The sequence below is a fragment of the Podarcis filfolensis genome (assembly GCF_964270895.1).
Source record: "Podarcis filfolensis genome assembly, chromosome: 4".
Lineage (NCBI taxonomy): Eukaryota > Metazoa > Chordata > Lepidosauria > Squamata > Lacertidae > Podarcis > Podarcis filfolensis.
In genome coordinates this window covers 53319443-53332652 of record NC_139607.1, presented here as the reverse complement: position 1 = coordinate 53332652, position 13210 = coordinate 53319443, and the positions used below count along the sequence as shown (strand labels likewise).

At 38.2% G+C, this 13210-nt stretch overlaps 1 protein-coding gene and 2 long non-coding RNA genes across 22 annotated transcripts in view; 1 reads left to right on the top strand and 2 right to left on the bottom strand.

Annotated features, from left to right (window-relative positions):
* LOC310761469 overlaps positions 1–13210 on the top strand; it is a 34027-nt gene that overhangs the window by 477 nt on the left and 20340 nt on the right. Inside the window, exon 2 of the long non-coding RNA XR_014547516.1 lies at positions 258–287. This is a non-coding gene — a long non-coding RNA (uncharacterized lncRNA). The remainder of the gene's footprint in view (positions 1–257; positions 288–13210) is intronic.
* The window catches only part of SYNJ1 (synaptojanin 1), a 49457-nt gene continuing 37646 nt past the window's right edge, over positions 1400–13210 (bottom strand). For 6 of the 20 annotated variants that reach the window (XM_083611222.1, XM_083611233.1, XM_083611235.1 and 3 more), the window contains 6 exons: positions 13165–13209; positions 12407–12442; positions 12265–12317; positions 11776–11884; positions 10533–10753; positions 1400–4268 (listed from right to left, as the gene is read on the bottom strand). In XM_083611222.1, the coding sequence (XP_083467348.1) occupies positions 3447–4268; positions 10533–10753; positions 11776–11884; positions 12265–12317; positions 12407–12442; positions 13165–13209 (1286 nt within the window). In that variant the 3' untranslated portion in view covers positions 1400–3446. Of the gene's footprint in view, positions 4269–7030; positions 7055–10532; positions 10754–11775; positions 11885–12264; positions 12318–12406; positions 12443–13164; position 13210 lie in introns of all 20 variants that reach the window. The other 14 variants (XM_083611223.1, XM_083611237.1, XM_083611240.1 and 11 more) reach the window with 6 other exon arrangements.
* On the bottom strand, positions 7495–10525 carry LOC310761486. The gene is made up of 2 exons (XR_014547540.1): positions 10239–10525; positions 7495–9010 (listed from the first exon to the last, which is right to left on the bottom strand). It is a non-coding gene; the product is annotated as an uncharacterized lncRNA (long non-coding RNA).

The following is a 13210-nucleotide window of genomic DNA, read 5'->3' as shown; positions in this document are numbered from 1 at the left end:
GGTCCTTTTCTAGAAATATATACATATATAAATAAAATTGTCCAGTAGCAGCTTAAGAGACCAACTAAGTTTGTTCTTGGTATAAGCTGTCGTGTGCTTATTTTTTCAGATCTGAAGAAGTGTGCATGCACACGACAGCTTATACCAAGAGCAAACTTCATTGGTCTCTAAGGTGCTACTGGACAATTTTTTTTGTACATTTCGACTGCGTCAGACCAACCTACCTGAATCTTTTCTAGAAAGGCAAGGATATTCAGATGCTCATTTGCCAAAATGGGGAGAAGCTGGTAGGTATGTGAAAATGAATGACAGCACAACTGGGTTGGTGGGGGTGGGCGGAGAGAAAAGGATCCATGGACATTTTACGTGCGCAGGGTAGTGGTGATCAACACCAACAACTGGGAAACACTGGCCTGCAAGCGCTCCAGTTGGAGAACAGCCTTTACCAAAGGTGTCATGGGCTTTGGAAACACTCCAACTCAGGACACAAGGGAGAAACGTGCTAAGAGGAAGGCATGCTTGGTAAACCCTCACCGTGATCAACTCCCGCCTGGAAACCAATGTCCCCACTGTGGAAGGATATGTGGATCCAGAATCGGCCTCCACATAAACACTGTTAAAACTGTGTTTATGAAGACAATCTTACTCTGCTACGAGTGATCGCCAAGGAAGAAAAAGAAGACAGATGATCAACCAACTCTGGAAAGGGTTGTGCGTTCCAGCGTAAGGGACAAGGTGCGCTGCCTGGGAGAGCTATTCACTTTTCTCTCAGGAAGCCTAGGAAGCATGTTTGTGTTGACGTCAACCCCTTCCTGGCCAGAGGTAGCCTAGCCAACATTATCTACGCTCTGGTGTCTTTTGAGGTTGGCAGTGCACTTTGTTGCATGGGGCTTCCCTTGAAGACAGTTCAGGAAATGCAGCTGCTGCAGAACACTGCAGTTCAGTTGTTTTACTTGCCAACAGGAACCATGGAAGAGATCTTACCCTTGCCTGTATTGAAACAACCACAGTGGCTCTCAGTGAGTTTCCACGCTCCATTCACAGGGCTGGTCTTAATCCATATACATCTTAAGACTGACCCAGGTAGCTGTTGGGCTGCCAGCTGCCATACCTAGGCCTCTGTCCACCAGTCCAAAGATGTGTGAAATGAGTAAGAATAACTGATGACAATAAAAGCTTGCCCTCTCTCCCCGGCACCTCTGTTATTTGCTCTGCAACTGAGCATGGTGCAGTGACCCTAGATGTGAGCATCTGAATTAAAAAAAAACCAACCAACTAAGCTTTTCTTTGCAGGAGAAATCTATGTCCCTTCCTAAAGGGGCAAGTTGGCTGCACATTTGAGAATGTCAGGCCACAAGAGAAAACCAAATCTTGACACAGTCAATTAATGGATATTATATTCTGAAAGATCGATATATTTATTTAATTAATGCAACACCACATTTCACAGGATATGTATGGAATATTGTAGACCACTGAGTTAATACTGTCATTTTGCATTGGATATAGTCAAATATTGTGTACCACAAGCAATAATTTGTTACACATTAACAAAGCAACTTGCCACAGGGAACACACTCCATGAAAGATATAGCTTTTTTTTTTACATAGTTTGTAAATTTGACGCCACTAGTAAATTACTTTTAGCAATATATTATGATTGTTAACTATTTATCCTATACTTGTAGATACTTTGTTGCAATTTTGGTGGTACTTTGCTGCCAGATTCTGTAATCTATTGAAGGTGTATGGGGGCTTGTATTTTAAATATGTTATAGAAAAACTGTAATAATTGAAAATAAAAATCTAAACAAGGTCTACATATCACTGAACTGTAATTTGCACTAACTTTCCAGAACACAGTTGCTTTGCTAACATAAGATTATTCCAAAGCACTATCACACAGATGTTAATAATCAGAGTTTTAACGAGTTAAATCACATACTGAAGCACAAAGGTTATAGTACCACTGATGTTGAAGATGTACAAGTACTTTTAAATGAACTTCACTGTAAAAGCACAATACAGAAGTCACTGTATTTACTTATCTATCCAACTGTAGATAATGGTTATGCACTGCTAGCTGGGATGATTTACAGAAATATGCTGGGATAGTAGTAAATAATTTAGAAATGTAATTTTATTTTTGCTGCTCCATGGAAAGCTGTGCTTCACTTAGATGCTACCAAAAGGCAGAGACTTTGCTAACAGAGTCAACAGAAGAACAGACAGGTTTGGCGAGGCCCTTCTCAAAAAAGATTTTTCACAAGCTTTTAAAAAAGCAATCAATATAAATAGCTGTGACAAGATGTATAAGAGAACCTATAGCTTGCCTAATGATGTATCATTGAAAACACTAGTGTTTCCTTCATGACACCAAAATACCACAAATGACATTTGTTGCAAAAACCATGGGGGACAGGACCATTTGCAAATTTACAAAGCATTGTGCAAACAGTAACAGATTTAGCCTCCATAAACATCACATGTGGCACTGACAGCTTCTGTCTGTGGGGAGAACAGTGATGCATCTAAAAAGCTTTACAGAACAGTACAAAAACTATCTGTTGAAGCCCAGTTTAAGACACAAGCACTTCTATACATAGTAAGGGAGGATGCAAACAAAACTGAAATGCATGGACCACATAGCAGATTACTTCAGATTTTTGTATCAAAACTGACTGACTACATTGTATTGAGTCATGAAATTCTGCTCTTCAAGTTAAAAAGCAAATATTCATATTTTTCTGAAATGAAAGTTCCTTAATAGTAGTATCCAAAGCAAAAGTTGAATAACTGGATTATAAGTGACCACAATATTTCCCATGTGTGCAAAACAATAGTACATATGCAGTTGCAGGTAAAATATATTAATATATGCTGTGTACTTTTAAAAAAATCTTTCGACTCTTTGTGGAATTCACCATTACAAATCTTCATAAACCTCTGGTATATAACATTTCCCCAACATTACCCTTAAACAGTCATTAATTAAACTTTGGCAGTTCTTTGGTAAATACTTATAAATATACCAGTTTTCGGCTACTGGAAGTGACTCTAAGTTCTACCAGTCAGGAGGGTATTTAAAATAGTATTTAAAATATTTTGTAATAAATAAATTTATGTGCACTAAAAGGATAAAACGGTGCTCATGTGTTGTATTTAAATTAATTGATGGGAACTTCTAATTTTGAACTTTAGTCCTGTGGGTTAAAATGGGATTTAAATATGCATAAACTTCCCTGCATTGTGCCCTATTAGTAGCGGCATAATAAAATCACATGTGGAATTAGCTTTGTGAAATACCATATATACACACACACCTTTAAATTTTGTACATAGTGACATATTTAAAGTTCAGTGCATCTGACAAAACTATTGCACACAGAATTACATCAATGCCCAATTCTAGGAGATAATACTCTTAGCAAACAAGTTTAAATAATTTATCTTTCAGTAAAATCTTGTGTTGATAAAACCTTAGGTACCTGGGAAGGGCCTGCAGTTGATTTAGTGCTATTGGACCTGGGCGGTACAGGAGGTGCAGGTGGGGGTCTTGCTGGCAAAGGACAGAAAGAATCAGAGCTTCTGTTCCAGTCATTGTAAATGGCAGAACCTGAGCCAAATATATTTTGTTCAGTGCCCAGTGAACTTGGAAAAGAAGTTGCTTTCATGGAACTTGCTCTTTTTAACTCAGTGTGATTGTCCGGTGACTTTAACTTCATCACACAACCCTCTTCATCAAATGTTACCCATCCTCTTGGTTTTACATTGTTCGCTATAGAAGATGTGTTTTGCAAACTGAAATTGTCTTCAAATGCATTAACATAAAACGAGGCCTTGCTTTTATGAAGAGGTGGGAAAGGATAAGCAGCAGGTCCTTCTGTTGAACAATGTGAAGTAGCTCCAGATTCTTGGGTTTCTGTTCTAAATGGATTTCCAGCAGTAATAGTTTCTTCGGTGAATGGATTTGTGCTGTTTAGTCTGGGAGCAAATGGATTTGGAGAATTGCACATACGTTCTTCATGTTTACTATATGTTGGAATAAGTGGCATTGCTGGCATGCAATTTATGTTACTTAAAGTATTAAAATTGTCTGTTGCAGAAGGCAACTTTGTCAGCTTCTTTTGGTTTAAAGGTACAACCGGTGACATTCGGACTGATGACTGAATCTTGGATGCAGAAAGCAGCTGAAAGGACAGATCTTCAAAAGGATCATTGTTTAGCTGTGTTTCAAACTGAATGGCATGAACTCCATTTGCTCTAATCTGAAAAGTAAATAAAGTGCTCAAACATGTCACTTGGCTGTGAAACAGCATTTCTTCATTGTCCATGGCATAAACAGTGGATCTTGCATTTCCTAATTTACTTTATGCTTGCTTTCTTGTTTTTAAAGTCCTGTTTGATTTATTTTATAATCAAAATAATTTTTAAAACCCCCACTGCCCTTTCATTGGCAAAATAGACACATGTAGACCTACAAAGCATTTTATTTATCTCCCTATTAACTGATACAATTGTAATGTTTCAGATTTCTGAACACAAAAGAACAGTACATCTCTACTGGAAAAAACCATTATGCTTTATTACTTGAAGAACTAAAATAGTATATAAATAATTAAATGTAGTCACTTTCACATGCAGAAATGGATGATGTTATTATGAAGTTTTATCACAATGAAAATGTTAGTAACATTCTATGTTTTAAAATGGCACTAGTGTCTTTAAATACTATAAATTGTTTTTTGGTTTTTTTACTGGGCCAAAATAGAAAGATTTGGGGAGAAATTCAACATTGCGCTAAGGCCATCATTCTGTCAGGGCAAGTATTTTGCCTTGGCAGACTCAATGATCTCCCCTTCTCCTTCCCTTGTGCGCTATTCTGGGGATTCTCTCAATACCCGCCCCAAGTCAAAAGGGGAGCATGGCAGGAGGAAAGCCCCATTACACAAGAAAGTCCATGCACAGGGTTTCTGCTGGGAAGTCTCATTAGTTGAATCCTGCCCTTCATTGAACTTCCAGATAAATTTTAAGCACTTGGAAATATTCCTGCACAAGACAGAGGTGTTTTTATTATCCTAGGCATTTGGACAGTGCTAATGGCCTAGCATTTGGTCATTTATTTTTGGCGGTTCTTTCTTATGTGGGTGTTGTGGTTATTTTATGTAATCGGGTAATTTTTAGAGATGAACACTTAGTATGTTTGTTTTGTTTTAATGAATTTTTATTGCATATTGTCCATGTAAATTGATTCAAAACTCATTTGCCAGAGTGGACTGGAGGACATTCAGTGAATAAATTGACTTCTCCCACTCAACTGGATGGGCAGGGCCTTTCAAGCCTGTTTCCTCCTCTGACAGGGAGAGAAGCCACCCCACCTTACAGTTCTGCCCTGCCTCTGTTCAGGGCAATCCAGTCAGATGGGCAGGGTACACATAATAAATTTATTATTGTTAGGATGGATGGGTCTTTTTCTCCTCTGGGAAGAATCTCAGTATTTTAGCTAATATGCACTCAAAGTCTTCCAGTTGACTCTTCACCAGAAATTCCTAAGACTAATCCAGTTATTTGTGGGAAATGATACATAAACTTAATAAATCTAATCAAAAGTATTTCTCACCATTTTAAACTGAAATAGAATTTGTCAAGAATGGAGACAAAAGAACAGGCCTCAGTACTAATAGAGAGACTTGAGGATGTCCTCTCTCACACACACCCAAGTTAATATCACAATATGACATCCACCTAAGGGGTTTGGCAAGTTCAGTACCCAACCCAGAATGCTGCCATGTTGAATCAATTTCCACCAACCTGGCTCCCTCACCCAGCATGGGGATGAAAAGAAGGCTTCTCAACTGCAGGGGGTATCCTTATACATAGAATCAAAATTCTCCTCATATTTAAGACACATTCTACATTTTTCATTTCTTCCAGTAATTAAGACCGTAATCCTAAACACACCTAAGAGTAAGCTCCAATGAACTGACTTCTGAGTGACTATGCCTATTCTAGTGTAAGAGTAAATTTCCATGTTTTTACATATATTAGACATACGCCATCCTGTATCGTTTTATATTCAACAATTCTAAACACAAAGTTTTAAATCTGAAGATCCATTTTATACTTACCTAAACAGCCTGCTTAAAATAATAATCAATAAATCAATTTTGTCAATGTCCAAGTATAACCATGTTTAACTACAGAATAAATGTAAATCAAATGCAATTTTGCATATGGCACATGGCATGCTATGTTTATGGTGTAATTTAAAAATACCAAGACCCAAAAGAGCAGCACCACTGCTTTGTAGGTTTTAATTGAATGTGCTTATTAAGTTGCATTGATCTCAGAAGCAAACCAATTTAAAACTAGCTTCATATTAAAACTAGAACTAGATATATTTTATTCTAAAAGGGCAGCTTTCTTTTCATGAACTTTTGAGTGTGAGAGAGATGAAACCAATGTTACACTTTTTGCCACAATATTCATTTTGTTTCATAAAGTAGTCTTGTTATCAGGGTTGAGTAGTGTTTAAAAGTTTCAGAAAATGGGTCCAAATTAAGTACTTCCCATAGCAGTGGTTCTCAAAGTGTGAGGCAGACCTCTTGGTGAGGTGCAAGTGAGGTTTCCAACTTCATCATAAGGCAACGTTTGTGGATTTTTAGCTATTTTAGTGTCCTGTATTAGGACCTTCCCCTCTGATTTCTGAAAGCTGGCAACAATCAGACATTTATTTTAAAAACTTCTTTATGCTGTTTTCTTCATTTAAGGAGAGGCTTACTTGGCACAGTTTGAGAACCCTTACTCTACAAGGCCATAGCATACCAAGCTAAATAAGGTGCTTTATGTCAATAATACACTATAGAAAGCAAGAATGAAACTATGGCATGTCTGCCTATATATGCAGGCAGGTGATTTCAATGCAAGTGCAGATGTATGAAGCAAAATTGTTCATACATCTTTTTTGCTACAACTCATGGAGAACAAATAATGGATGGAAATAACAAAATACTAGTAAAGAGTCAGGTACCTTTTACCCTGATGGTTGATCCTGCTTGTGAGAAAGAGACAGACATCAAAGGGAAAATATTAGGAAGAAATCCACGGTAAAATGCTTCAAAAGTGACCCAGCACTATGTCTGTCCAATTATTTGAGTGTTAGATGTTACTTTGATAACACATACATGCAGAAACACTCTACTGTACTAATTGGATTTGCTATGATATAAAGCAGGGAAACTAATCTTGTTCAGGCTGAGGGCCGCGTTGACCCACAGTCAACCCTCCGGGGGCTGCTTGTCAAACTGGGGGCAGCCAAAGTGTAAAATGCTTTCCCGTCTGTTATTTTGCATTAATTTTAAAGCTTTTATTATTCATTACTAATTTTTTTTTTATAAAATGGACAACTTTGCGGGAGGCAAAGCACATCATCATAGTGGGTGACATATGAGAGCAGTTGTTAAAAAGCTAAAAACTGTCAATATGAGAGCAGTCAATAGAAAGAAAAAACTGTTGACCTTGAGGGGTGCAAATTTGGAGGTCTTGTGGGTACAAAAAACCTGTAGGGTAGCCACCGCTGATATCAATAGTCCTTCACTTTGGCTTTGATTTTACAAAGAAAGCTGCCTCAACTGGCAAGCTATGTTTGAGTCAATGATACCCAACAAGCATTTTGCATATTTAAAATATATTGCCTTTGGGCAGTATTCTAGTAACTCATCCCGTCAGCACAAGGATTACTTCTAGTGCAACAGAACTACGCCCTCTCCTGTGTGTGCATTGCCATGCCCTCTCCTAATCTGCTCTAGATGGTTGGGGAACCCCTAGAACAGATTTGGGCGGTTCACAGGGTGAGAAGGTGGGAAGTTCAGCTGCGCAAGGATTTCCTTGTACTGAAGGAACTACTTAGTGCTATATTGAATACAACCCTTAGTGATCAAGTGACTATTCATATGACTGGGGCGGCTGCATTTTAAACCCGCTCCAGATGACATTTAGTCATGCTGCTATGTGAGGGCGAGATAATCATGTAAGTGACTAGCATGTTCAAAGGACTGCATGGATTGGTTTTTGATTTTACAGATTTAAAAGCAGGTTGAGGACATTAGGCTGTACTGGCTTCAAAGACTCAAAAGCTCTCTTTCTGAAGCAAATCATTACTAAGAGATTGCATTTTGACACATTCTGTTAAACTTTTCTATGTCTGATTGCCAGTGGATAAACTAGTAATACTGTTCTAGCACTGCTCTAAATACCTCTTATATATTCATACCAGGTTATTTGGGGAAAGTGTATAGAGGACTGTGTTTAACTGCTTTCTAACTTCACCAAGAAAATGGATGCTCAGTATTAGACATCTTTTCTAATATTTTGCAGGGTTTTTTGACCCAATTTATAAGACTTAGAAGCAGCAACAGTGGAAAGGATAGTTACCAACTTACCAGCAGTGGAAAGGATAGTTAAGTCAGTTTGAATATAAGTGTGACCATATTAATATATTGTTAGTAAGCTAGTCCAGTTGAAACTTGGCCATAATACATGTTAAACTCTACCCATGTCTTAAGACATCTGTTTACCACCTAGGCTGCGATATAGCAGCTGCCTACAAGAATAATATCCATCTCAGCCATGTCTTATCACTTATGGAGTGGCCTCCCAGAGGTTTGCCTGGCACCTACTTTAATGTCTTTTAGACAATCCCCAACCACAGCTCTGCTAACTGGAGTGTGTTAGGATGGGGTGGAAGTGCCTCTTTGCCAGCAGAGGTGGGGGTAATTTTGGGCTAGTGGCACCTAGAAACTCTGTGGGCCTATGATTAGGGATGTTCCAAGGGCAGGTTTGAGCTGGTCTAGAATCTGCTGGCTCCAAGATTGCTCTGTTCTCCCCAATGGTCCCAGGACCTAAGTGAACTTGTACTGTCTATGCCTTCTAATTATTTGAGCTCTGCAATTTGTTCATTTCTTAGATTATGAGTATTTATCACTCATCAACCAAAAGCTATACAAATTTACTTCCTATGTCATGAAACACACACACACAAACACAACTGTGCCCAATAACTATCAGTCCTTTGTTCTGGGAAGTTCTGGATACTTATAGTCGTTTACATGCTGACATTAGAAAGTAAGAACCTTTAAGTTCAGTAGCCTATGCTCCCAAGTATGTCTTAGTCATTAAGGAAGACCTTGCATGGGTACAGATGCAAAGAAAAACACTTTCATTTTGCACTTGTCTCCTCCCATTTCAATTCTAACCAGATATATAATTGTGTAGTGCAACAGACATGTGGACTGCATGACAACAAGCCTTTCAATTATTCTCCTAAGGAACATAAAAGCCTTCTTTAGCTGCTAATCAACATGTTTTGTTACAGGAACCAAATAGTTTGTTCATAAAAAACGTAAATAAAAAATGGGAAACATGATTTAAACCAGTCTCTCTATATGAATCCATTCCTATTTAATTGTGTTTTTTATGAAACTAAGTTTGTAAATCCTATGCAGACATGCTTAGGAGTAAGCCTCACTGTACAGTAGGATTTGTTACTGAGTATGTATAGAACTGTGCTGGCTGAGATTCCTTAACACACTAACTTGCATGTAAGTCCCAATAAATTCAGTAGGACTTAATTTCAAAAATATCATAAAATCGTTGAATTGGAAGGTATCTCCCAGGGTCATCTAGTCCAACCCCCCTGCAATGCAGGAATCTCAACACACAGTTCCCCATCCCCATACTAGACCCTGCTTAGCTTTGCAAATGTGCTAGCAGTTTTATTGCTGCACCAATATAAACAGATCTGCAAGTGCCTCAAAGTAAAAGCGTATCACGCTAACTAGACCCCCACCTTCAAATTTCAAACATCTGTATGAATTTTAACAACCACAAAGAGGAAAGCTAAAATTCACAGCACTATTTTTTAATAGTTGGTTTAATATGTTTCATTTGTGTTTTCTTCCCCATAGTTTCTAATAGCTCTATAAAGTTGACTTGCATCTAATATGGGGATTATGTTCTGGGGATGGCGCATAAATCTGAACTCGTGTATAGTCAAACTGCTTCCACATGAACAATTTTACATTCCAGAGCCGGCACGCCAAACAGGTCTTGCCCCACAAGCAAGACAGAGAGCTTACCAAGCTTAGGGAGTCTCTTGCAATATTTTGCTTACTGGGCTCAGGGACTTGTGTACCAAGCTCAGGGAGGCTCTCACGAGATTTCATGGGAACTCGGAGGACACTATGAGATCTTGCAAGAGCCTTCCAGAACCTGGTGAGCAAGTCTGAGAGCTTAAAAGCTCTTTCTGTGGCAAGAAAACAAAAGGAGCTTTTAAGCTCTCCACCTTTTGTGTGTTTAATTTATGTGATTTCAACTGGACAGCACATGTAAAACGTGTTTAAGTTGTGAGTTGACTGCACTATATATTTAAATGTAAAAGTTATCAGCATGTGAATGCTGCTGTTGAGTAAGCCTGTTAAAGTAAGTGTACTTGTGCACTAAAAATAAAGTATTAAAAAGAATTGCATACATACTTGTTTCTGTGAAGGGACGGGTTCAGAAGGCAAGCTTTGGGATGATTTGCTACGAGGGGGGGGCTGCGGTGGTGCTTCCAGGTTTTGTGGAGAAGCTGTCTGAGATGTTACTGTCATAGGTACAAGAGGTTCCTGCATCTTTAGGACAGGGGGCTGCTGAGTGGTGGAATGAACAGGAATGGCAGCCTGTGGCTTAAGTGGTTCAGGAAGCAGAGGGGATCCTGCAAATACACAGAAAGTGTTTTTTAATGGAATTAGATTTTCTCAGTTAACACAAAGTTCTCTTGACAGTGGTCAGCGTCTCAACCCTTGGATGGCATCCCATAGGAAAAATGATTATCTGTATATATGGAACTGCACATACCAAAACATGTAAGAGTAACCCCAGTTCAGGAAAACTGCCAGGGGCCTGGATTAAAAGAGCTGCTCATTGAAGAATTTACACTAATTTGGATCTTTGCCCCCTTTGAACAGCCAGGCCCTCTGATATCACAATCTGCTTTTGAAATTCACATCAGTTTCAAAAGCAGTTTGTCATGAAGGGAACTGCTCTTTGAGAACATCAGATCTAAAGTCTCATTGGGCTCACAGAACTCATGTCACAGCTATTTAGGTTCTGAGCAGAGATAAAGTCTTCACACATTAAGGAAGTAGGAGGTGCATACATTTGAATACAGCATATATATCTGGTATTTCCCATGAGGTTAAGAACCATTCATGTCTTTGATCACACACTATGTAGCCATGCCACAGCAGGGGTGAGAACTACTATGTTTAGCTGTAATAAACATCTCCAAAGTAGTTAGCAACAAATTTTCCTAAGGTTGCTCATTAATCTAGTTCATTCTCTTTATTTCATTCTATACCTCTGAAATACTTGTGTACCCATGGGTAAAGGATCTGTAATTATTTCCATTCATATGGATAAGCAGATTCTCTTGCAGTATTTTAAAAACAGAAGTACTGCCCAGAAGTGGCTACAAAAATTCTAAAATCTTCTCTGCATAGCAGACCTATAGTTTACAAAATTCGTTTAAGTGCATGACTGAGACTTTATTCCATTAGCAACCTTGAACCACCTATGTTATGTGCTGGTAAGAAACTCACATTAATTCTGAAAGAGATGTGAACAGGACACTGTCACAGAACCAATTCTGGGAAAGTGGGAAGAGTAGACTGTATTATATAGGTCTCACCACTAAACTGCACGATAACTACATTAAAGCAAAAACAAACAATTTACCTCTTGGTGATTCTGCTGGCTTGGGTTGGACTTCAGGTGTTTGTCTCCCCACAGGGGGACGGACGTGGCTTAGTGGTGCACTAATGACTCCAGCTCGGGGAGGAATAGTCTGAAATGCATTAGGTGCAGAGATGCAATATGGTTACAATTTGGAAACCCTAACAATTGCCTGTGAATGGAAGTTCAGTTCACTTCAGATTGCAATGACTGTGCAATCAAGGTCAAATATTTTAATAGCTTAATATTTAGGGAAATGGGAAAAGCTAAATCCTGAAATCTTAGTGCTGGGATTCAAATTAAATAACACAGATCCTAGAAGTCTTATAGGGAAAATGAGGATTCCTTGGCTAGTATCACTAAATACGAACCATTATTTCAAAAGATTGCACAATAAAGTTTCATCACATTCTCTTCTACAAACTTTGAAGTTAATAAACCCAAACACAGGATCACAATATCACAACCACATCACAAGCTCTGATTGCCTACCGGTCTAGTTCCTATGCTTGTAGGTCCAGCTGGAGATGGTGAATGACTCTGAGCTGCAGAAACAGAAAGAAGTCACTAATTTAGAATATATTTCAAAATCCAGATTCTCTGTAATTAAGTATTTAACCTCAATATATAGTACCTATGTCTCTTCTTTGTGGCCCAGGGCTTTTTTGAGCTTTGTAGTAAGAACAAAAATAAACAAATAAATCAGTTTATACTAGTGAATATTTAGGTTTACAAATACGTGATTTTATATTTAGATGAGAAAGTTGCAGACATCCTAATTCAAATGTTTACATTACTGGACCTATCTGTATTTTTAACATTATGTTTTGATAGTCTTTAATGGCATAACAATTGTATGGTTTATTCCCTCAGCATAGCATGATGCTAGAAGAATGAAATGCTCCTAATTGTTAGGAATCCTCTATGAATGATCACCTTAGATGCACTGTGAATATGATAACTGATTTACAGAATTGTTTATCAATGGTTCCAGTAAAAAGCAAATTGACTCCAAATTAGGCTGAATATCTCCAGTGCTTACAAGGAGACTAATCTGACAGTTCAATGCTTAATCTAAACCATAGTTATGTGGTTTTCACTTTCTCAACAAAAACTAGTACATTTTCAGAAGAAACATGCCTAAAGCATATTCACATTTGCCTGACTATTGGCTCAATAGAAGTTTTGATCTCACACAATTTAGCACTTGCAATTTAGTGCTTTCTTTAAAAAAAACAAACAAATTTGACGTCATTTGTCATGACTGAATTATTATCTCAATAAGTTAACACCGAAAATTATAAAGTACAAATAGGAACCCTCAGGCAAGAAAGTCAGGACAGCTGTGCATGAATATTTGCATATACAGTTGACAGGAGGAAAATTCATTACCTTCTTCTCTCCTGGCTACACCAGGACTGGGAGGAGCACCAAGACC